The sequence below is a fragment of the Camelus bactrianus genome, chromosome 5 (genome assembly GCF_048773025.1).
Source record: "Camelus bactrianus isolate YW-2024 breed Bactrian camel chromosome 5, ASM4877302v1, whole genome shotgun sequence".
Classification (NCBI taxonomy): domain Eukaryota; kingdom Metazoa; phylum Chordata; class Mammalia; order Artiodactyla; family Camelidae; genus Camelus; species Camelus bactrianus.
The window spans coordinates 77,144,213-77,170,555 of record NC_133543.1 but is presented as its reverse complement, the minus strand read 5'-3'; the positions used below and the strand labels follow the sequence as shown (position 1 = coordinate 77,170,555).

Below are 26,343 nucleotides of genomic sequence, written 5' to 3'. Positions count from 1 at the left end.
TGGTTTACACTTGTTTCCTTTGTCTTTTCTATGTGTACTTTACAAATTTTGATATATGTATTACGGAGTGAATTTTGTCTCAGATAAAGCTTCCTATTGACCAACTCTCTCTCCATGTGGAGACTGAAAAGTCACATACATAGACAGTCTGCGAGCTGTGGCAGACAGTCGAGGATAACGTTTATGCTGAAGGCTGGGGCTCAGAGATGGCACAGTGGCACTGGCAGTAGATCACCTCCGAAGGCTGGGCTCTCGGAGGCCAGGGGGCCAGAAAGCAGCGCCGAGACCCAGCGGACAATCTAAAGACCTACATGTGAGACCAGAGACACAGCGGGCAGGGGAAGCAAGGCAGTCCTACTCTTAAAAGTCTGAGGCAACACTCTTTTACAATCATGGTTACCACTTTCCACAGACTGGAGGGCTGGAATTTGGACTGGGGATAAGGTTAGGACGCAGTGAGAAGCTGCACTGTGTGTCCAGTTCTGTTTCTGGGAATTCCAAGGTGGTGTCAGTGATACCCACACAAGTTCTGGCTTTGAGTCCTGGGTGTACTACCTACTACGTCACAACGGGCAAGTAATTTAACCTCAGGGGGTCTTGTTTCCTCGTCTGTCAAGTAATGATCATGTAATTTATCATTAAACCAGGATACATGAGAGGGAATGGGGTGGAGGCTATTGATAATTGTACTTGAAGAATAGGTGTCAACCAGGAGAATGTGGTCATTCTAGTAATACCTGTGCTCCGGTGTAGCTGTTGGGTTCTATGAGTACATGCAAAGTGTATGGCATTTTGCAAATGTGGGATGGTTTTATATTCATCTGTCATAGTGGGAAATGAAGGTCTTACATTATTTTCATGGGGACTCTCCTTGTGTCCACTTTTCTTGCCTACAGAGACTGTTCTTATAGGACAACAAACAGAAGATGAATAAATCATACTAACTGTAATATAGGTATAGAGAAAAACAGCCCAAGTAACTTGTTAATTTTCATAAAGTAAAAGCAACCATAAACAATACCAACATCAAGCAATAACACACTACTCCTTAGAAGCTCCTCTTGTGACACCCTTCCAGTCACCACTCACCACACCACACCCCTACCCAGGCAACACTATATTCTGTTAAAATGCCCATATCCAAAAATCAAAAGATGTGGAAATGTTTCAGGTTAAAAGAGGCTAAACATGGCAACTGAATACATGACCCCAGACTGACTCACTGTCCCAGAGGGGGACAGTGCTATAAAGCAAATTACTGAGTCAACTCACAAAAATGGAATACAAACAAATGGTAGATTATAGAAAAGTATTATGGTAGTATTAAATTTCCTGAAGTTTACAGCCATACTGTGGTTGTGCAAGAGAACATACCTGTTCTTAGGAAACACAGACTGCAGCATTTAGGGGTAGGGGGTCATGGTGTATGTAACTCACCCCAAGTGGTACAGAAAAAAATAACACACATCACACACACACAGGCCTGCATAAAGCAACTGAGGAAAAATACCAACAGGTGAATCTGGGTAAAGGATATGCAGGTGTTCTCTGCGCTATTTTCATTTATGAAATATTTCTGTACGTCTGAGAGTCTTTCCAAGTAAAAAGTTAAACCAGCATCAGTGACTAATGCTATCTAAAATCCTGCAAGATAGAGAATGTGTCCATTTTCTGTGTATAACTACATGGTAATTACCACATGGACCAGCTCTGCAGACAAAATATAGTAAGTTCTCAGTGTATGTTAGCAATTACCATGACCAGGCCTACGCTAAGTGCCTGAACCTGTTGTCGACAGGCTTCCTGTAAACAAACAGCATCTTCCATCCCTAATGGTATTATCCATTATCAACAAACCTAAGCACAAAATAGAAGACTAGAGTACAGAATTTGGTATGACAGGTTCACAATTTCTATTTAATTCTTTCCATTGTGAGGGATATTGCCAGATATAGCCTTCTTCTTCTTCTTTTTTTTTTTTCTGATACAGCCTTCATTTTAATTCACTATTAACAAAATACTTTTCTGGACAATATGAGACAAAGACTATAAAATGATTCTTTTCTAAATGTACATGAATTCAACTGATAATATGATGGCAGATAATATAAGTAAATAACTTACATTTTGTTAATTTCTTTGGACTCTCAGAAGGCACTGGCTGGTTATCAGTGTGTGAAAGAGGAAGTTCTAATCCTCCTTGGGAGGCCCAGCCTGGGGAGAGAGAAATAATGAATTATCCATTGTTAATGAAATAGGAAGTAGCATCAGAAAAACAAAAAAAGGGAAAAATATCTAATAAAAGTCCTCCAATTTTTGTCCCAGAGTAATCTACAGTATAAGACATGTGAGATACTTGAAATTTATCTGCAATTATGAATTTTATTCAAACCGTCTAAGTTCAGTTACAGCTAGAATTTCTTACATTTTGCAAAGTGGTTCTAAAATAAATATACAAGTTTCCTTTAAAAAACTGCAAATGGGATAAAGTATAAAAGAGAAGTTCTAAGGAGTCAGGAAGAAAGGAAACAGACCTGATAATTAGAATCTTGAAAACTATAAATACTTTATACCCTTTGACTGGGTAACCCCATTCCTAGAAATTTATCTTGAGGAAATAATTTAACTGAAGGAAAAAGTACATGTATGATTATGCTTCTTGCAGCATTATCTATAACATGACAAAGGAGAAACAATGAGGAAGCAATTGAGTAGATTATGGTGGATAAATGTGCCAAAATATGTGGTAGCCCTTAAACAGTATGATTACGAACACCCTTTTGGTAACACAGGGCAATGTTTGCTGTAACGTGAAAAGTTATTTATGCTGTAATTAAAACACAGCAGTAGAAAGGAAATTAGATTATCCTGCCTACTGTCTTCCTGGCATAGAAGAGAGCATCTGAGGCCCAAGTCCTTACTTGTAGCTCCTAGAACATAGATCCTTTAACTCTCAGGGCAGCTCAGCTTCCTGGTCCACATCACAGACAGGAGAAAAAGAAGTAGACATAAAGGAGAGACCTAGTGAAGTAGGAAGAGTCCTGTACTGGGAGGCAGGAGACTAGATTTCAGTCCCCTTCTAACAGTGTAAACTGCACACAGGGCAGGACCGACGTTCTGAGTGGTGAAAAAATATTGTCAATGCTGTATTGCCAGAAAATAGGAAAAGAGTCCAGGGCTGCTAGCGATGTGGCAAGTGAGGGAGAGAGAGCAGGAGTTCATTAGTAGAGAGTGAATCAGTCTGTAAATCTTTATAACTGTTGGGTCGTTGATATGCAAGCGAGAATAACTGCTATCTAAAATTTTACTGCAGCCGACCGTCTGAATTATCCTAGATAGAGTGCCTTGTTCTCAAATAACACTATCCATTCTTAATTTTAGGCTATTTAACCAATTCTTAGTGAGTCATTATTTAACTGATACTTATTGTCTTTACTGAGCTAACTTTATGCTGCTGTGATAGAAAGCACAGAGATACATCAACCCACACATCACGTCCTTGAGTGCTTGCAGACTGGCTAAAGCATGATGGTCCTGCAGATGAAAGTATGAACACAAGTATTTTAATAGAAAATACCATGTGTTAAGACACTGTGAGGTGCTATGAGGCTTTTCCTCAGGGGTTAAAACCTACTAGAGATGAAAGACAGGAATACAAGGCAAGATAAACTATAAACACAGCCATGAAAACAGAGAAAGCACTGCGGGAGGCCAGAGGAGGGAGACAGCCGTTCACCTGGCAGGACTGAGGACGTCCTCAAGGTTGGAGTCGTGGAGGAAACATCAGAGGGGAACCTAAGAGGCTCAAGTCCACACTGCATTACTGAACACAGAAGCCAAGGAGGGACATGAGCAACGACGCCTCAAGGGGACCTGGTGCAGTGCAGTCACAGACAAGGCAGAGGTGGGTGGAGACGAGCCCACTGTGCTTCATTTTTGAAAAATGTAAGCAGAGTGCTGATACCCGAATCTGCTTCTTGGAGAGAGAACTCTGGAGGAAGCATGGAGGACGATCTGGGGTGTGGGAGACCTGTTGGGCGGACCCACAGTAACCCAGGAAACCAAATGAGGTTCTAAATGGCAGACAGGAAGAATGGGAAGCTTGAGACATGTTTTAGAAACAGAATTGACAGGACTTAGGAACCAACATGGAAGTGGGGAGCAAAATGATTCCTGAGGTGTTGGGCTGGACACAGGACAGTGGAACAGCAGGTGAGTAGAGAGAGCCCTTACACATAAACAAAGCAGGGACCCTCCCCTCGGGAAAACACCCGCCCCAGCTTCCACCACCGTCCTCCACTCCCGCCACCTCCGCCTCGCCCAGAAGGCTGCTGTGGAACCAGCTCCAGAGCTGCTCCTTGTTCTCTTGTCAACTCCGAGCCCACAGGGCGAGAACACGGGTTTTGCTAGGTGAAGAAACAGTGTCACCTCCGTAGGCAGGGATGACTTAGCAGGTCAAGAGTTTTAAACAAGACACTAATTTCCTATGTCGAGAAGACACCTACAGTCAATAAAGAAAGCGTGGGGTTAGTGGAGGTGGCAGGAAAGCAGCCCTTGTTTCACTCTCACTGACAGACTCCAGTAGTGACGGTATTTGTCCTTTTTTAGAAGATGGGTGTGACTGCAGATTTTATCTAGTATCACTGAAGTGAAGTCAAGCTCCCATCTTTGCTTCACAAAGATAAAGCAATTCAGGGGTGTTGAACAGACACTTACTGTTGAAAGCTCCCGCAGCACGAAGGCCAAGGTCAAGGAGTTGCGAAGGTAGGAATTGTGAAGAGTGGGCAGGAGGCTCAGACCCCACCGAAGGCTCCTGGGATGTGAGACTGGCCTGGGGGCTCCCAAAGGCAGCCTGGCATTCCTGGGAAAATTCCATAGCTCTCGAAGAACCAGGACTTAGGAGGCTGTTCAGAAATGAGAATTCCTTCTCAAAATCATCTTCCAATGAATCTAGTGGTAAATCTTCTGCAACTGTTGAGTGAACATAAAAACAGAATGGCTTTTTTCTTTTTGAGGAAATGAGAGTAGGATGAAGGGCAAGTCGAGTTTCTTTTATTGCTCTCCTACTTTCTCAACATAATTTTTAATGAACAATTAAACTAATTAGAAGTTTATGTGAAAATAATTTCTAAATAGGTAGGCTACAGATCAAAATGACTATATTCACTATGAAAATATTCAGCTATGATGACTTATTTGTGAAACAACTAAGCAACCACCTGTGTAAGACAGAAATCACAGGAGGTGCAAGGAAAACAGATGTAAAACAGTAACAGGAGACTTTAATATGGCACCCTCAGTGAAAAACAGGCCAGGAGGACAAAAGTAAAGATATAAAAATGTAAACAGCATTGTCAACATGGCAGTTATATTTAAATATATACAAACCTTAATGGAAAACATACCTTCTTCTCAAGCACACATTGAAAATTCACAGAAATTAATTATAACTAAGGCCACACACACAAAAAAATCGGTTTCTTAAAATAGATATACTACAAAGAACATGCTCTGATTATAATGTAACAAAATGAAATAATTTCTTAAATAAAACCAAAAAACTAAAAGGCTCTTTCACCTGTAAATTTTTAACACCTTCTGTTAAGCAACTCTTGGTTGAAAGGGGAATAGAATTTCCGAAAAATAATCATAAGGTAGACCTTTCATATCATTATCTGTGGGATATTTAAATAACAATTAACAAGAAAAATCATGACCCTAAACACCTTTATCAGTAAAAATGAAAGATAGGGGCTTTAGCATGATAGAGAGGTGACATCTATGGACCCACAGATCAGTTTTTAAATAACTGGTGAAAAGTATTTTAAAAACAACCATTTAAAATCTCTGGAAATTGTTCCAAGGACACACATCAAATGAAAAAACATTTACTCAAGAAAATCTAATAAAATTCAGAAAGAATGAGAGACTGTGGTATTTGAACTAAGAGCCACTCCCTTCCACCCCCTTCCTAATTCAGCAAGATGAAAATGTGCTCTAGCCCAGTGCCGCCAAGAACTCAGGGCTCCCTCTCCCACCAACTCTCAGTCAAGAGCTATCTTCCCAGGAGGGTCAGATGTTAGCGCTTCATATCCTGTCCCCAGTTACCTGTTGCTAAGGCTAAGTCCTGAGGAAGCGCCTGTTTCCCACCCCAACACCAAGACTCCAGTCATGGGATTTGGGAGTGGCATGTTGAAAATATGGGGCCCTGATCACTTGACCCTGCTCATAAGGTGGTAGTTTCATGCTGGAAGAGCCAAGCCAAGAAAACTCTCCTCACTTAGCACTTAGCTACTAGAGCAAGATATCAATCAGAGAGAAATTCGGTCTTTTTCACAACCCCAGATCAAGCCCTGACTCAGGGATTTTGCCTCAAGGGAGAGCAAATTATCAAACAGACAGATAGCTCCTATTTTTTTTCTCCAAGGGAACTGACTTCATTTGCAATACAGTGCGGAGAAATTCAGTCTAAGGATGCTCTCAGAAACAGTGCAGATTGAGGTGAAAGATAAGTGGGAAAAGACTAATAGGTTCATTGGACATATGAACTAAACTATAGGCCAACTGGCTTGCCTGGAAGAATCAGGGAAAAGGCCAGGAGGGAAGAGCCTGCTGGAGGTAAGAACAAATCTTAAACACTGACTTTTGGAACTATCCTTTCAAAGGAGTCCAAATTTGATTGGTTTTGGCTCTAGAACAATTTATGGTCCAGGGCTTTCTTGAAAACAATAGAGCAATCAGCTGGAGATTAGTTGGATTAAACAGCTGGATGTGGTCATGGAAAGAGACTCAGAGAGGCCTTACTAAACTTCACTGTCATCCCAGGTGACTGGGTATATGTAAGCCTGCCATCCATGAAGAGTTCCACTGTTGTCGGGGGTCAGGTAGGGTGGGGAATAGACTCTACTGAAACAATCCAACCTGACACTTAAAAAAGAAAGAAAGCAAATAATAATAACAAGCCCCAGAAAGCGAGGACCAATAGCTCGTTACTAAAATATATTATCTAAAATATCCAGTCTTCAACAAAAAATAAGAGGGCGTGCCAAAAAAACAGAAAAGTATGATCCATATGACAAGGAGAAGGAAGGCAACAGAAACTGCCCGTGAGAATGACCAAATACGAAATGTAGTAGACAAAGCCTTCAAAGTAGCCCTTATAAATAAATTCAAAGAATGAAGAAAAGTATGATTAAGGGGAGTGAGACATTGTGCTGTACACCAGAAATTGACACGCTGTAACTGACTATACTTCAATTTTTAAAAAAGTAAAAAAATAAAAATAAATAAATAAATAACAAAGTAAAGGGAGTGAGGTGATAGATGTGTTTATTAACTAGGTGGGAAGAATCTCTTCACAATTACTCATATATTAGCACAATGTACAATTTAGATATCTTACAACTTTATCAATTATACCTCAAAAAAGCTGAAAAATGTAAATGCAATCTTAAAAAAAGGAAAGGAATGTGTGATGACAATGTTGCATCAAGTAGAGAGTATCCATAGAGTTAGAAATTACAAAAAGAGAACCAAATGAAAATTCTGAAATTGAAAAGTACAATACCTGAAATGAAAAATTCACTAGGGAGGATCAACAGTAGATCTGAACTAGCATAAGAAAGAATTAGCCAATTTCAAGAAAAACTGATAGAGATTACATAACCCAAAAAAACAGAGAGAGAAAAAGAATGAAGAAAAATGAGAAAGGCCTCAGAGAAATGATGGGCCAACATCAAAAATGCCAGTATACACATAACAGGAGTCTCAGAGGATGGGGGATGGGCTGGGATTAGAAGAAATAATAGACAAGATGTCCAACCTTGCTGAAAACATCAATCTATTCATTCAACAGGCTTTACAAAACCCAAGTAGAATCAATACAAGGAGATTCATATCTAGATACATCATAGACAAACTACTGAAAGCCAAAGAGAAAGAGAAAATTCCTACATTCATGGATTGGAAGGATCAGTATTATTCAGATGACAATTAACTCCAAATTGATGCGCGAATTCATTGACGCATGAATTCAACACAATACATATCAAAATTCCAGTAAGGTTTTTTGGGGGGGGGGGGGAGTGTAGAAATTCATAAGCTGACTGTAAAATTTATATGGAAGTACAAAGGGATTAAAACAGCCAAAATAACTTTGAAAAAGGAACAATGTTGTGGGGTAGTGAGAATTACACTACCTAAGTCCCAAATTTACTATAAAGCCACAGTAATCAAGATAGTATGGTACTGGCCAAGGACAGGTATATAGATCAGTGGAACAGAATTTAGAATTCAGAAACACATCCTTACATTTTTTGTCACTTGATATCAATAGAAATGCCAAGAAAATTCAACAGAGAAAGGAGACTCTTTTCAACAAATGGTGCTGGAACAACTGGATATGCATATGCAACAAAACACAAAAACAAAACTTAGATACTTACATCATACCATAAACATTTAACTCAACATGATCGTAGTCCTACATGTAGGAGTTAAAATTATAAAACTTCAAGAAGAGAATATAGGAGAAAATCTTCATGACCTTGGGTTAGGCAGAACTCTTAAGATATGACACCAAAAGAACAATTCATAGAAGGAAAAAGAAAGACCGGACTTCATAAAATTTTTAAAATTTTGCATTTCAATTGGTGAAAATGAGAAGATTAGGATGAGATTTGTCATATATCTGACAAAGGACTTGTATCAAAAATATATTTAAAAATCTTACAACTTAATAAATAACTGAACTTAAAAATAGGTAATATACTGTATAGCACAGGGAAATATATACAAAATCTTATGGTAGCTCACAGTGAAAATAAATGTGACAAGGAATATATATATGTTCATGTATAACTGAAAAATCGTGCTCTACACTGGAATTTGACACAACATTGTAAAATCACTATAACTCAATAAAAAAATGTAAAAAAATTAGGTAATCTTAATACATTTGTCAACAAGAAGATACGTGAATGGCCAATAGGTCTGTGAAAAGATGTTCAACATCTTAAGTCACTGGAGAAATGCAAATTAAAACCACAAACTAAAAGCATTAGAATGTATATGATTAAAAAGATAATACCAAATGTTGACAACGTGGAGAAACTAGAACCCTCATACTATGCTAGTGTGAATAAAATGGTACAACCGTTTGAAAAATTTACGTTGGCAGTTCCTTACAAAGTTAAAGTCATATTTACCATATAACCTAGCAATTCCACTCCTAGGAATCTAACTAAGAAAAATGAAAACACATGTTCACACAAAGAGCAATACTTGAATGTTCATAGCAGCAATATTACAATAGTCAAAAACTGTAAACTATCCAAATATCTAACAACTGGTGAATGGATACACATAATGTGGTATATCCAACATAATACTATTCATCAATAAAAAGTAACTGGAAAACAGTAAGCAAAATGTGGTATATACACATAATGGAATATTATTCGGCTTTAAAAAGGAAGAAATTCTGCAACATGCCATAACATGGATGAAACTTGAGGACATTATGCTAAGTCACATAAGCCAGCTACAAAAAGACAAACACTATATGATTCCACTTATACAGTGTTTAGAGTAGTTGAAATCATGGAGACATCAAGTAGGTGGGTGTCTGGGGCTAAGGAGAGGATGGGGAATGAGGAGTTATCATTTAATGAGTACAGTTTTAGTTTTACACAACAAAATGTTATGGAGGTGGATGGTTGGATAATTGCACAATATTATGATTGTATTTAATGTGACTGAACTCCGTATTTAAAAGTGGTTAAGATGGTAAGTTTTATATTACATGTATTTTACTACAATAAAAAAATTAAGGGAAAAAAAGTAATGAACTTAGCTATAAACAATAATATGGATGAATCTAAAAAACATTGTTTAATGGAAGACACAAAAAATTAACTTTTATATAATATTTATATGAAATGTCCATGAGACAGTAATTTATAGAGACAGAAATGAGATTAGTGATTTCCTAGGGCTGGGAGTCGGGGAGTGGGAGCACAGATTAATTGCAAACAAGCATGAGAGAATTTCAGAGGTAGTGGATATATTCTAATACTCAATTGTGGTGATGGTTGTACTACTCTATAAATTTAGTAAAAATCACTGAATTTTACCGTTACAGTGAGTGAATTTTATGACCCTAGGGAGCCTCTAAGCCCAGCTAACAATAATGCCCAGCAGCACATTCCAGTTTGCAGCCCTGCCTGGCAGCAGAACCCAGCCTACGTTCATGCCCAATTGCTGGGCACAGCCTGCAGCCTCACCCAGGCAGGGAGCCCAGTCAATGACCTCACCCAATTGTGGGGTACAATGTGAGTCCCCACCCAACCAGGAAGTCTGGCCACTGACCTTGCCCAAAAGCAGAGCACAACCACAGTCCTGCCCAATGATGAAACCTAGCCTGTGGCCCTGCCTGGTCACAAAGTGCAGACTAAGGCTGTATCAGACCATGAAGACCTGCTGCGGCCCCACCCGAGTGCAGAGGCCAGGCGGCAGCACCACCTGGCCAGGGAGCACAGCAAGTGACCCTGCCTGACCAGAGGTGATGTGGACCTCAGAGCTCAGCAAGTGGCTCGCCCCCTTTGCCACCTGAGAGCGTGGGCAGCAACTTTACCCAACCAGAGTCTGTTACACATTACAGGTAAATTGTCTAAAGTCAATGACAGAATTTTGAAAGCTGCAAGAAAAAAGTGACTTGTCACATTTCAGGGAAACCTTGTTAAGACCATAAGCAGATTTCTCAGGAGAAACTTTGCAGGCCAAGAGAGAGTGGGATGATATATTTAAAATACTGAAAGGAATAAACTGTCAATGAAGCATGCTGCATCCAGCAAAGCTGTCCTTCAGAAATGAAGAACAGATAAATACTTTCTCAAACAAACAAAAGCTGAGAGAGTTCATTGCCACTAGACCTGTGTTATAAGACATGCTCAGGGGCACTATACAAGCTGAAACAAAAGGATGCAAATTAACCTTGTAAAAAATGCATGAACATGTACATCTTACCAGTAAAGGTAAATATATAGTCAAAGTCATATTCCATAATATTGCAATAGTGGTGTATAAATCACTTCAAACTCTAGTTTATAAGTTAGAAAACAAACATATTAAAAATAACTAGAACTACAATAATTTGTTATTGGATACACAAGATAAAAATGATGTGAACTGTAACACCAATAACCTAAAATGTGAGATGATGAAAGTAAAACTATAGAGTTTCTATATCCTATCAAGTTGTTATCACCTTAAAAAAAAAAGGATGTCACAAATAAGACATTTTATGTAAGCCTCATGATAATCACAAAAAAAAAGTAATAGATGCACAAAAAATTTAAAGGAATCAAAGCATACGACCACAAAAAGTCATCAAGTCAAAAGACAGCAAGAGAGGAATAAAGGAACTAGGAGATTACAAAACAGAAAACAATGAACAAAATGACATTAGTAAATCTTTACTTATAAATAATTAAATGTAAATGGATTAAATTCTCCAATCAAAAGACAGGAGTGGCTGAATGGGTAAAAAAACAAGATCCAATGGTATACTGCCTACAAGAGACTCCCTTTAGCTTTAAGGATACATACACAAAGACTGAAAGTGAAGGGATAGAAAAATATATTCCATGAAAATGGTAACTAAAAGAAAGCATGGGTAGCTACATTTACACTGTAGCTATAATATATACACTATATATATATTCACATACCAAAGAATGAAATCAGACCCTTATTTTACACTACTCACAAAAATTAACTCGAAATGGGTTAAAATGTAATATCTGAAATTGTAAAACTCCTAGAATAAAAAATAGAGAAAAAACTCCTGGACATTGGTCTTAGCAATGATTTTTTGGGATTTCACACCAAAAGCTCAAGAAACAAAAGTAAAAATAGATAAATGGGACTAAATCAAAGTAAAAATCTTCTGCAAAGCAAAAAAAGAAAAATCAAGAAAATGAAACGGCAACTACAGAATAGGTAAAATATTTACAAACCATGGATCTGATAAGGCTTCAAACCTAAAATAGATAAAGAATTCATACAATTCAATATTAAAAAAAGAATAATCTCATCTTTAAAATGGGCAAAGTAGACATTTTTCCAACCAAAGACATACAAATGACAAACAGGCACGTGAAAAGGTGCTCAACAGTACTAATCAAATCAAATACAAATCAAAACCACAATGAGAGATCACTTCACATCTGTTATAATGGCTATTATCAGAAAGACAGGAGATAATGCTGGTAGGATGTGGAGAAAAAGGAAATCTTGTGTACTGTTGGTGGGAAGGTACATTGGTACGTCCATTATGGAAAACAATACAGAGGTTCTTCAAAAAATTAAAAACAGAAGTACTATATGATCCAGCAATTCCACTTCTGGGTATATATACAAAGGAAATGAAATCACTGTCTTGAAGAGGTATCTGTACTCCCATGTTCATTGTTACATTATTTACAGTAAATAAGAGGGCATTATGTTAAGTGAAATAAGTCAGACAGACAAACACCGTATATCACTTATACATGAGATCTAAAAAAAGCCAAACTCCTAGAAACAGAGACTAGAGTGGTGGTTGCTAGGGCCTGGGGGATGGGAGAAATGGGGAGACTGGTCAAAGGGTACAAACTTCCAGTTACAAGATGAGTAAGTCCTGGGGAGCTAATGTACAGCATGGTAACTATAGTAAACAATATTGTATTGTTTACTTAGCAGTTGCTAAGAGAGTAAAACTTAAATGTTCTTATCCCCAAAATAAATATGGTAACTATGTGAGGTGATAGACATGTTAAGTAATCTTACTATGAAAATCATTTTGGAAAATATATGTGTATCAAGTCATCATGTTGTACACTTTAAACTTTACAGTGTTACATGCCAATTACAACTCAGTAAAGCTGGGTAAAAAAAGTGAACTCAAAAGTGTTTGTACAGAAGAGACATAAAAAGTGACAAAATTTTAAAAATTAAATGGATATTAACACAATCTCCTTTAAAAGGCTGTGACAAACTGTTTTGACATTTATATCTGATCATTTCATATTTTAATAAATTTACCATCTTACCTGGTTCACTTCCCAAGCTCATTTCCTCATCTGACAAAACTAACCTAAAGGAAAAACAAAACAAAACAAAAATGCAGATTTTGGTTAAAATACATTTGGGTCTCATATTCTACAAATAGTTTTATATGGTTTAAAGAATTTCTTTTTAACTGAGGAGACATATAAAATAGCTGTCCAGTTGATCTCCTAAAATCTGAGACAAATCTTACTCCTTCTCTAGATCTACATAGATTGTGAAAATAATCCTTCACTCTTTATTCTTTCAATATACATTTACTGAGTATTGATGAAGCAGGAGGCACTGTGCTCAGCACTGTGCTAAATACTATACCACAGAGAACATCTGTCACCAAAGTACAAAGTTTAGTTTTCAAGCATTGAAACATTTTGCTCAAGAATATTTGGGAACTGGAGAGAATGAAGAACTGTAGAAAAAAAATGGAACACTCTACTTGGAACAAGAAAGTGATGATGACAAAAGAAGACACATTTGCCTAAAACATTCTCAATCAATATGAATTCTGGAAATTTGTATCATCCATCTAGTATAATAATAATAATAAATGAAGATAAAGAAATTGAACTAGACTTAATCATTATTCCTCATGTATAACCTCACAACTCTAGTAGTTGAGGTTTTTTTAAATTAAGTCTTTACAGACACTTAAAAAGCAATACAGTATTTATACGCAAATACTGCAAAAATAAACCTACAAACAAAGCAAACAGATTCTTTGACCTGGAATGAAATTCCCAGTAACAGTATACATATATGGTATTTTAAACAACTTGGAAGAGAAGTGCTTTGGAATCTGCTAGTTAACTCAAAACATAGCTTTCATAATGCTGAGGATCCATGAGAATATTCTGAAGAAAACGTTTAGAAATGTAATAATGAAAATATTTACTAAATTAGTATATTTAATGTAACATGATTTTAAATGCCAGTGTATAACTAAGTTAATACATTTAATTTATAACTGTATATCTGATTACTTAATCTATATCCTAAAACATTTATATATCTAAGTTAGTAAAAAAAAATTTGTTTGGATTTCCCTGGTAGAGAAATGCATCAGATGCTTATATTTCAGATCACCTTCTACTCAACAATATAAATATATGGTTGTCACTGTTTGGGCCTATTTCCGGGTTCATATTATACTCCGTACAATCTGGTTAAATGAAAAGTAAGTGGCAGCTCTGAAAGGAAAACAAGGGTAAGATGTGATAAAAGGGCAACAGGCAACATGAAGGATGTATATAGCAAGAGCCCCCATTTTCAGGTAACCAGTCCCAGTCCCTTCTGTGTTGCTTTGAAGATAGATTTTCAATAGCTTCTGTTTCACAGCTGCTGACCCTGTCCCTTTCTTTTCAAGCTGCCCCTTCTGGGATTCACTAGCCTCTTATTACAGGGCTTAGACTCCCTAACTATAGAATTTGGAGTTATCAGCCCAAACTGTTCTGTACTCCTATCATCTACTTTGTCTACCATGTTAAAAATGGGGTGGCAGGGAAGGTTTCAAAGCAAATTAATGTTAATTGGAAAAATGACATAGAAATAAGTATTCAGTAAGTCAGAGAAGAAATAACTCTTTCCAAATAGATCATAACACGATACATAACTTTTGCTTGCTTACTTATTGAGGTTTTCAGTGAGACAATCATTTTCTATTTGTTCTTCTTTATGGTGTTCAGTAAGCTTGCTTGGAGAGTCTTGTAGTTGCTAAGGATAAGAAATTCAATGTTAAGTAGATGGAAAGACTCTGTTTCTCTCTTTGTGCAAACAAATGAGAATAAAAATTCTAAAGAACAATATAAAGTGGGGAGGGTATAGCTTAGTGGTAGAGTGCATGCTTAGCATGCACAAGGTCCTGGGTTCAATCCCCAGTAACTCCTCCAAAAATAAACAAATAAATAAACCTAGTTACCTCCTCTCCCCCCAAAAAAAGCTCAAAAAAAAAAACAAAAAACCACCCACACACAATATGAAATAGGAATAGTTCTGAAATAGAGAGTGAGAAATAAGGGAACTAAATGTTAAAGTCATTTTTAATTGACGTATAGTTGATTTGCAATGTTGTGTTAATTTCTGGTATACAGCATAGTGATGCAGTTGTATATATATTCTTTTCATATTCTTTTTCTTTATAGGCTATTACAAGGTATTGAATATAGTTCCCTGTGCTATATAGTAGGACCTTATTGTTTATCTATTTTATATATAGTAGTTAGTACATGCAAATCTCAAACTCCCAACTTATTCCTCCCTACCCTCTTTGCCCCTGGTTTCTTTTCTCTATCTGTAAGTCTGTTTCTATTCTGTAAATAAGTTCACTGATATCATTTTTTTAGATTCCACATAAAAGTGATACCATATGGTATCTTCCTTTGTCTTTCTGGCTTATTTCACTCAGTATGATAATCTGCAGGTCCACCCATGTTGCTGCAATCTCCAGGTCTATTCATGGTATTATTTTATTCTTTTTTTATGGCTGAGTAGTATTCCATTGTATATATATCACAACATCTTTATTCAATCATCTGTCGATGGACATTTAGGTTGTTTTCATATCTTTGTAATTGTAAATAGTGCTTCTATGAACATTGGGGTGCATGTATCTTTTTGAATTAGACTTTCCTCCAGATATATGCCGAGGAGTGGGATTGCTGGATCACATGGTAAGTTGTTTTTTAGTTTTTTAAGGATCCTCTATATTGTTTTCCATAATGGCTGCACCAAACTACATTCCCACCAGCAGCATAGGGGGGTTCCCTTTTCTGCACACCCTCTCCAGCATTTATCATTCATAGACTTTTGAATGGTGGCCATTCTGACTGGTGTGATGTGCTACCTCACTGCAGTTTTGATTTGCATTTCTCTGATAATTAGTGATAGTTAGCATTTTTTCATTTGCCTATTGGCCATTTGTATGTCTTCACTACATAGATGTTTGTTTAGGTCTTCTGCCCATTTTTTCATTGAGTTGTTTGTTTTTTTGTTATTGAGTTAAATGAGCTGTTTGTATATTCTGGAAATTAAGCCCTTGTCAGTGGCATTGTTTGCAAATACTTTCTCCCATTCTGTAGGTTGTCTTTTTGTTTTGTTTATAGTTTCCTTTGCTGTACAAAAGCTTGTAAGTTTATGCAAATATAATTTGACCTGAGCCCCATGTCCTTTGCATTCTGGCTGCCTGTGGCACACACACTGTGGGCTAGTCACTGGATTTACCACTTTGTGATATGCCAAGAAGACTTATGTGTTGTTCGCCTGTATCGTAATTCTCTAAATACAGCTAAAGATCTTTAACTTCAAGACTGAACAGAAATTGGATTTTAAATTTGCCTGAGTACAATACCCAGTGAAGCATTCATATAGGAAATTAAAAAAAAAGACACATGCACAGTAAAAAACAAAAAAACTAACTCAAGGGTCTCTATTAGACTGGAAGATGATAGAGCATGACTTAAAAATCCATACCAAGTCCCAGCAATGTACAGTTGCAAGACACAAACCAATCACAGATATCACATCTAGCTTGAGTTAAACCAAACATTTTCAAGCACTACTGAAATTAAGGCAGAATGATTAAGTTCAAAGGTACTGAAACCTAGCCTACCAGAACTGAAGAAATGATTAATACAGTGCAACTCTGCTGGATGAGCCATTTACAAAGAAGGTTGACAGGAAGAGTACATTTTACACGTAGATGTTATAGAAAGAGGTGATCTAATATAGGTGTCCCTTCAGCGGCAATCAGACATATATAATGACCAAACCTGGCATAGTTTTTGCATCATGAGTTGCATCCATGACATGAGTGTAAAAGTAAAGCAAGGAGATTTTTCTTTAACTTCTAAAATTGTCAAGTAAGTAATTTGGTCATTTTTGAAAACACAGGGCCACTTTCCATCACTTGTTCCTCTAAAGTTTTTCCTTTCCATAACCTTGTTTCTTCTTTGTATTTTAATTTTCTTTTCACTTTCCACCTCTTTTATTCCCCCACACCTTACTAATATCTTAAGCCCACCAGCAGTATTCCCATGTATTTGTGCAGAGTTGCTCGTAGGAATCAGGAATCAGGAAAGTGCAGAAAACGACTGGCTAAGAAGTGTAGAAAACTGTCTCCCAGTGTTTCATAAAGTTGAAATTAGGCTTAGCAAAAAGTAGTTTCAAAGTTATTATCCAAAGAAAGTGTAATGTATCTAACAAAAGAACAGCGAAAGAAACGTACCTTGAGAGCTACAAAATCAAATGGATGAAAGCCAGCATAAGCTCCATGGATTTGGGACATCATCTGAGCTGCTTTCTCCCAGAATCCAAGTAGTGTTCTCTGCAGAAAAAAAAGAAAAGAAAAGGTGACACCACAGTTCTGCTTCCTCTCCATGATTTTTTGTCAGTGCTATTTTTTTCTCACTAGTATGGTAGATGAATAGCTGTCAAATAATGAGAAGCAGAAATTAAAATCAATTTCCAAGGCAGGGGAATCTGAAAGCACTGTAACTATTAAGTCTGCAAAGGAATTGGCATCGTATCTGCAGGTGTGTGCCTATCTGTATCCAGCACTGAAATGTACACAGGAGCCAGCTAGAGGGTACTTGCAGCCAAGAGAAAAAAACTGGAGGATTAGAACACCCTCTGAGGAATCCAAAAGAAAAATGATAAAAGCACCAAAACATCGTAATTGCATTAGAGGTATATGTGTAAACTTCTATGTCGGTAAGCATATATAAGCCTTTATTAATTGGAGAAAAATAGTATGTACCACAAAGTCTGGACTTCCATTTAGGATTCAAGAAAGACTTGTCCAAAAAATGTGTTATTCAAGCTAACTGAAGTAACTGGACATCTTTCTTGTTGCTTCAAGGTTCCTGTTCAAAGTGAGGGGGAGGCGTGGAGAGAATAAAGGAGAGCTAACTAACAGGTACTGTGTTTCAGGCATTACGCCCATAGGTGGTCATGCACTTTTATTTTCAGGTGTAGCCTTTATTGATTCTTGAATTCCACAGTAGTGAACTGAATTAGGTAGATACCCAAAAAGCAGCAGTGAATGTCCATTTCCTTTGGCTTATTATTCTTTTCTTATGTAAAAACAGTTTATTCTCCTATTTTGCCATTTATAAATACATAGTAAAATCAGTAACTGTTACTTATTCATATGTAACTTCCTCATTGTGTGCTATTTATGTGTGGTTTGGAGTAAAATAAGCGCAAGTGAGACTTCTGAGATTAAAGTGATGTGGAATGGCAATTTGGCAGAATGAAAAGAACACAATCCTAGAATTAGAAAACTTAAGTTTTTAAGCCTGATACTGCATTTGTTTTAAGTCTCATTTAATTCTCACTTTCCTCATCCATAAAATGATAGAAAAGTGTTAAATTTGGGGGCCACAGCATCTTTATTTCAAATGAAATCATATGTAGGACTAGTTCAAAATGGAGTAGCTCTGGGTGAACCAAGGTTAATGGGCCTTGAATCCTGCCTCCTCTCAACATTCCCCTCCTCTATCCTAGACAGTCCCTAAGTCAGTCTCTTTCTCTCTGTCTCTGTCTCTCTCTCCTAGTACACCAAGGAGAATGACGTGAAGCCATGGGAGCAGGCATCACTGAGGTCTTATTCAGACTAGTATTCCATGATTCTGACTATCATAACCTCCATAAGTCAGTTTTAGGACAGTCAACAATTTTTATACCCTTTAGACAACTTTTAAAAAGGAATCTCACCACTAGTCTTTACTTCAAGGACATGCTGACCATGGAGGTGGATACCTGGTAGGTAGTGAGTGAATGAGATAACATATTGCAGCGACTAGCTCCAAGTAAATCCACTTTCTGACAGACATCCATCTTTAACTTGTCAAAAGAAGCTTTGCTATTTCTCACTTGGATCTGTACCTGCAACCACAAAAATATTAATTATAATTACTGATAATACAGATATACAGGATCATGAAACACATTTTCAGACACATGAAATTATAATAAAAAAGACTAATTTCTTTCCCTATATTATTATTTAATGATTAGTGGTAAAGGTTTTGACTATTTTTAGTAATTGTAGGACATCTTTCCAGCAGATATCTTTATGCTGAGAAACTATATGATGATAGATGGACAGAATACAGTTAAGAACTAAAAAAACAGATTCCAAATAAAAAGAAACACCCAAAACTACTGATAGGTACTATTTAGCTAGAAAGAGTAAAAGAATAAATGGAAAGGGACACAGTTAGTGTTGGGAAGCATTAATAATGGTTCTGAATCAGATAAGTTTATAAATTTAAATGCAGGCTTATTATATTTCTTATACATAAGGTGAGTCATACATCACCACGTAGTGTGAATATTCAACTTTGTACTCATTCATTCATTCAACAAATATTTATAAGGTATCTATTATGTGCCAGGCACTGTTCCAGGCACTGGGATACTGTGGTAAACAAAACAAAGCTCTTCCCCACCATCCCTAAGTGAGGAGGCACAGGAAAATAAGAAGTAAATAAATACATAAGATAATCTCAAGTTGCAAAGATAACATATAAATGCAACAGAAATGGGTGACTACTTTAGGTAAGATGGCCAGGGAAGTCCTTGGTGAGCTCATGCATGATGTCTGAATTGGGACATCGTCCAGTGCATGCATGATGAGTGGGCCATGCTAAGACCCTGAGGAGAGCTGTTCAGGCCCAGGGAAAAGCAAGGACAAAAGTCCTGGGTGTGGGAGGTGGGTGAAGAGCTTATCATGTTTGCAGAACAGGAAGGAATATGTTCTAGAAAGGATCGAAGCATAGAAAATAAGTACAACATGTGGCATCAGAGGAACCAGGGATCAGACTGTGCAGGGCTATTTGGGTCCAGATAAGAGGTTTGGATTGTATTCTTTTTTTTTTACTTGAGGTGAAATTCCCATAACATACACTTAACCACTTAAAAATGTACCATTCAGTGACACTAATGTGTTCACAATGTTGTGCACCACTCACTTGGATTGTATTCTAATTGTCAAAGATTATAAAGGGGACAGGACAACAGGTTTCTGTGGCCTGAGGCCACGTGTCCACCTACTTTCCCAGGTCTGCTGGAGTAATCAATGAGGCAGAGTACTCAAAGCAGCTAGTATAAAGGCTCCATCAATATTAAATATGATTTTTACTGTAGGTACTTTAAATATTTATAAAATGAAGGAGTAAATGAATTTTATTATTCATGCAGGGTAGATTTGGGGACATAATTTATAATGAGTTTATTTAGCAAAAACGTGTATTTATACACATATAGTTGCTTTAAAAGTTTGTGGTTAAACTACATATTGTGACAGAATGAAAAATTTGACAACCTTCACTTATAATTAATAATCATTCAGTGGGGAGGGTACATAGCTCAGTGGTAGAGTACATTCTTAGCGTGCATGAGGTCCTGGGTTCAATCCCCAGTGCCTCCATTAAAAATAAATATAGGAAAACCTAATTACCCCCCCCAAAAATGAAAAAAATTAAAAATCATTTAACATGAATTTTTACATAAGTTATATGTTTTTCCTGACTAATAAACTATTTTCCTCCTGTAAACAACTCCTAAAAGTCCACATGAACAACATTTAAAAGGTAGTTAGGTCTATTATGAGAGGTATAAAAATAATAGAAAAGGATGATGGGGTGGAGATGTCACTCAAAGAGTAAAAAACAATAGCGTGACGACCTTTTGTACTTCAATTGAGGATTTCCAGGCAACCAAGAATTTACAATGCAACATAGTTCCCCAAAATAGTTTGATGTTCTATGTGCTTGATTAAATTATTCTGTAGAGGTTCAATAGCTTTATGTATCAAAAAACCAACAAGGGTGTATTTTCATACTTTTCTGAATTTTTCCATTTGTTTCAAGGTGTCTGGGTCCAGTTCTTGGGATACATCTTTCATCCACAGCAGAGCTCCTCTGTATTCTGTGCGCGCCTGCTCCATCCGATTAATTGTCATCAAAGTATCAGATACAGCCCTTTGGCTGAATGTTGCTACTTCTTGCTTAAGACGAGCCAAGGGAGTATATAGGGCCAATCTAAATGGCAGAGAGGTAAAAATCAGAGAGATGTACCTCCCACGAGCAAAATAAAACAAAAACAAAGGTTTAAAACAACTGTAAAGCATAATTTGTTATCAAGATGAGTCTATAAACAGGACATTATTAAGATGTCCAAGAAGTTTTAGAAAACAAATAAGAATCTTACAGCTAACTTTGAACTGTTAATAAAAATGTGTCTATATCTCCCCCTTTTCTCATTTTAGGTAATATATATTATTTCTGCAGCATTTTGGATATTTACCCATGTATAAATAAATAATCTACCAAGTAAATTTGCCATTTAGAAAAAAATTCCATGAGTAAAAAGAGAGCCTGTATTCATAAAGCACAATCCTTTAAGCAGAAAGCCTTTCTTTTGACAAATTTAGGGAAAACCTGGGTATAGAAAAGCAGATAAATGCTAGAAAAACTAGTGAGGATAAAGTTCTTAGCAGCTGAGGATGAGAACAAGAAAAAAAAGAATTTAAGAAACGTAAGTCAAACCCAGCCCTTCTGTTCTGCTTTTGACTTGGTAGGCCTTGTATTGAGTGTCTCTTTGTCACCTCCTTAAAGATAGATCTTTGCACTGATGCGGTACTTCAGAATAAAGTCACTTAAGCTATACATTGTCATTAAAAGTCTGATAGGCCTGTTTTTATTTTTCTCCTGAAAATGCAACGATTTTGTATTGTACCTATTGTATTTAATAATTGTAAATTACTTGTATAATATAATACACAATTATGTAATATATAATATAATAATTATATAATATTTAATTGTATTAAGACCTATTGTATTTAATAATTATAGGAGATTCTTTGCAGCAGGTATTTTTAATGCTAAAAAGTTATAAAATAATAAATGCAAAGTATATAACTAAGAAGAAAAAATTTCCTCCACTTAAAAAGAGGAAAAGTTCCAAAGTACTCAGAGATTGTATAGTATCCAAAAAATTAAAAACCTATATATATACATACACATATTCTAGCCACTCTCTTTCTCTGTTATATTAAACCACTTAAGAAATTTAAACACAGGCCTAAAGGCTATTACTAGGAGTTAGGTAACCTGAGAATGTAAATCTTTAAATAATTATTTTAAATACAAAATAAGTAAGAGTTAAGCATCAAAACAATTATATACTGCAATGTATTTCTCTTTTAATTGGAATGATCAGAAACCTTTACAAATATGTACATTTAGCTACATACACAAAACTGTCATACTGACTATAAATTTAAGGATGATGCAAAAGCATGGTAAACCTTTGCTTGGCTGAAGAACAGAGTGCCCTGCCAGTGGCATCCATCATTTCGCCAGCCTGTGTTGTGTCCCGTTCTGCTTGGAACTTTAAAAAGAGCCCTAGTTCGTTTTCTTCCTCTGATATAACTAGGGAAAAAAATTACAATACAGTTCATTGTTCCATTTTATCATTTGTTTAAAACACACACATACAACTAAAATTCTCATAGCAATAATTCTTTAAACATAAGAATTACTTGAGGGAAGAAGAAGAGAGACTTATTTTTAAAATGCAAGTTCCTGGGCTCCAGAGATTCTGATTTTATAGGACTGAGGTTATGGTTTTCTTTTCTTTCTTTTTTCTTTTTTTTCTTCTTCTTCTTCTGTTTTTTTTTTTTTTTTTTTTTTTTTACAAGCACTTCAGATGGTTTTGATGCAGTGAATCCATGGATTTCACTTTGGGAAAGACTGATCTTTAGTGAAAAAAATCCAAAATGATAAAACAAAACCACAGATGATGCATTTTCAAAAGTACAAAGATGCATTTTAGGATCATTGCCGCTTACAAAGTACTCATGTTTTTTATTTCAACTTACTCTCGTCTCCCATCCTGGCTTCATTTTCCTATGCTCAGTATCTCAGATCCACAATTGTCCACAATTTTGCTTCTAAAACCCTAAAAGTTGACATGTAGTGCAATACTAAACGTGTGGTTGGTGGACCAATGCCAATTCAGAACCATTTGCTACCAGCCTGTGACAAATAACAAAAGTAAGAAACTATTTAGGAACGTTTACCAATTTGACTATTTTATATCTGTTGAATATAATAATAAAAAGTGTGCTTATATTTTGCATGTTTTCTTTAATCTCATTTTCCTAAACATTCATTTTTATTGTGTTTTCAAAAGTGCCAGTTTACAACAGATTAAAAGTAAAACGCAAAACAGAATATGGTCCTTCACCATAAAGTTTTAGAAGCACTGATCTAATGGAAGACAACCCTCTCATCACAGTAAGACAAATAGGCCAGGGGAGTCCATAAAGCGTTCAAACTGTAAGGTTCAAGTGAAAAACATGACCATGTCATGCCTAAATTCACCGAGGTTTACTGATGGAAAAATTGAAGTTAAAAACTGAAAGGGAAGTCCCTTTCAGTACCTAGAAGGCAGCAGGCCCTGCAAGGGAGGCCCTGGGAGAACACGATGGTGTTATGGGAGAGAGTGTCTACATATTCTGTAGCAGCATCTTTAATAAAACCATGTGCTGTCTTATCAACAATTAACCTGATCAAGACTGGACTGGCATTGGTCCATGGACCATACTTTGGATTTGAGGAATCTTGTTAATTTAATATTCTTACATAATTAATTACTTGAGAGATGTACAGATTATACATTTCCTTTGAATCAGAACTTCATAAAATATATGTCAGTGAAAACTATTAGAAAAAATACTAATTTGTGGATGATGATTCAGAAAGCTCCCTGGGAACTGGGATTACCTCATGATCAAATATCAGTTGAACATGAATGCTCATTGAGCCTTATCCATATCAATGCAGAAAGGGGAGGAGATGAAGCTGAATTTGTGCTGATTCTGTGTTCGGACCTCCTGCCAAAAATGGCAGACTCAACTCCTGTATGTTCTTCCCCTAGTAAAGATTTACAGTGCTGGACGAATCTACCGTAGTCGTCTGATGCCAGCCTCAACATAAAATGTATTAATAAAATAGTCTTCAAGAAATCATGTATTTATACACAATCTTGAAGAGAAAGTGAAAAAGATAAAATCTATATAGGTATACCTCTTCCTTAACTTGAAATGCTTCACCAGTGTGCTAAAAGCTCTCGTGATTTCAGGACAAAATGCAGGATACACAAAGTTACCAATGGTTCTTTACATTTCCATTTCTATCACAGGTCTCCTCTGGTCCAATGACTGTGATGGCTCTTTACTGCTTGGTTTGCTCTTTTATCACCCTATTAGTCGCAAGTACGAACTCTTTTGTCATGCAAACTATCCTCACTCTTTAAGTTACTCCCCTAACTCCAAATCCCTGTCCCCCCACATATTCAACTTCTATAAACCCTTCAAGTTTTACTGCAATTCCATCTATGGAGTTGCCTTTACCAATCACTCTAATACACAGTTATTTTTCACTCCAAGACAATTCAGAGTTATGTCTGTACCACTATTCTGAACTCAATTACATGCTATTCTTTCTCTTGTATTTTGTTATAAAAAGTTGTTTCTTCAACTATTTCCTTGGGAAAAGCACATAGTCTTAACGTGGCAGGCACTCAAAAATAATGCTATACTGGATTTTTTGCCTTAATGGGACAATATATGAGCTTTGGCTACAAATTTTTGAGATTAATTCACATAGCTACCCAGGAAAATCACTCATTGAGCAGATATTTGTTGAGTACAGACTACATGCTAGACATTGTTTCTAGGCTATGAGGACACAGAAATAAACAGACAAATTCCTATCCTTAAGGAGAGCATATTCTAGTGGCAGTAAGAAAAACATAAAATTTACAGAATGCTGAATACTGTTAAGTAGACAGAAAGTTATGAGAAAGAGGAGTATTTCATTTTAGATAAGGGGGTCAGGGAAGGACTCACTATAAACATGATATCTGAACAGATACCTAAAGAAGGTTGGGAGCCTACTATGCAGATATGCCTACTGTGAAGGAAATGAATTGGTTCGAGAGGAGAGAGTTTTAGGAGATGAGAGTAGAGAAGCAACCAGAGAGGTGGCCATGCCCAGTAGGGCACTGTAGTTAACGCAGTGCAGAAGAGATCCAAAGACTGAGTTCTAACCAGAAGAGGTCAAGAAGAGAGGTGCCTCTGCAATGGCAGGAGACTGAGAAGGAATGACCATTAAAAAGAAATCCAGGGATATATGGTGCCTGGCAGCCAAGAGAAGAGAGTGTCTGAAAGAGGAGGGAATAATCAACTGTGTTCAATAACGTGACAAGGACTGAGAATTGGTCCCTGGACTTAGTTCCTTATTACTACGACAAGAGCAGTTTGGTGGAGTGGAGGGGATGAAAACTTGAGTGAGGCGAGTGCAAGAGAAAGTGGAAGGAAAGAAATGGAGACTATGTATATAATTATGTCAAAATTTCCTGTGAAAGGAGCAGAGGAATGGAATGGTAACTGCTAGAATAAGTGGGGGTCAAGAGAGAGAGTTTTTAAATGATGGAAGGAAATCCACTTAAGACTCTGGGCAGGAAAACTAGACTCAGCAAAATGAATCTGTGTCAGAGGACTTGACGAACTGAGGACACTGACTGGGTAATTTGAGAACAGGTTACTATAAATACTCATTTTTGTCATAAGAAACTATTTACAAAATAATTCCATAAACTACTATTTTTACATTAAATCTTTCACTTCAAAAAATGCAAATAAATATATATTGTAAACAGGAATTATTGGATAGATATCTATGATTTCATACCATTGAGTCTTAGCTGATATTTCTCAACTATCTTCAGAAGTTCAGTGCATGTCTCTTGAATGGAGTGAAAAACCTTTGAAATATAAATTTTATTAGGACAGTTTAAAGAAGCATAGACAGATATAAAATATAAAAAAGCACTTCAAAAGCAAAACATTTTCTTATAAGTATTACGTCTATTTTTCTTGACTGTAATGTACTTCAGTTTTGGTTTTATTTATTTTTTTTAACATTTTTTATTGATTTATAATCATTTTACAATGTTATGTCAAATTCCAGTGTTCAGCACAATTTTTCAGTCATTCATGGACATATACACACTCATTGTCACATTTTTTTCTCTGTGAGTTATCATAACATTTTGTGTATATTTCCCTGTGCTAAACAGTGTAATCTTGTTTTATTTCTGATAATAGAAAACACATTTAGATTTCCTCCATGAGGGCTGGAAAAAATAGTCATAAATACATGGGAG

At 36.5% G+C, this 26,343-nt stretch overlaps 1 protein-coding gene across 5 annotated transcripts in view; it reads right to left on the bottom strand.

Moving 5' to 3' along the window:
* The window catches only part of ICA1L (islet cell autoantigen 1 like), a 58,902-nt gene that overhangs the window by 10,922 nt on the left and 21,637 nt on the right, over positions 1 to 26,343 (bottom strand). For all 5 annotated transcript variants that reach the window (XR_012507115.1, XR_012507116.1, XR_012507117.1 and 2 more), the window contains 9 exons: positions 25,869 to 25,941; positions 22,418 to 22,541; positions 20,948 to 21,146; positions 18,862 to 18,987; positions 17,327 to 17,425; positions 14,732 to 14,817; positions 13,092 to 13,135; positions 4,717 to 4,971; positions 2,125 to 2,214 (listed from right to left, as the gene is read on the bottom strand). Coding sequence is in view for 2 of the 5 variants with exons in the window: in XM_074364160.1 (XP_074220261.1) it covers positions 2,125 to 2,214; positions 4,717 to 4,971; positions 13,092 to 13,135; positions 14,732 to 14,817; positions 17,327 to 17,425; positions 18,862 to 18,987; positions 20,948 to 21,146; positions 22,418 to 22,541; positions 25,869 to 25,941 (1,096 nt within the window). In the remaining 3 variants the exon portion in view is untranslated. The remainder of the gene's footprint in view (positions 1 to 2,124; positions 2,215 to 4,716; positions 4,972 to 13,091; positions 13,136 to 14,731; positions 14,818 to 17,326; positions 17,426 to 18,861; positions 18,988 to 20,947; positions 21,147 to 22,417; positions 22,542 to 25,868; positions 25,942 to 26,343) is intronic.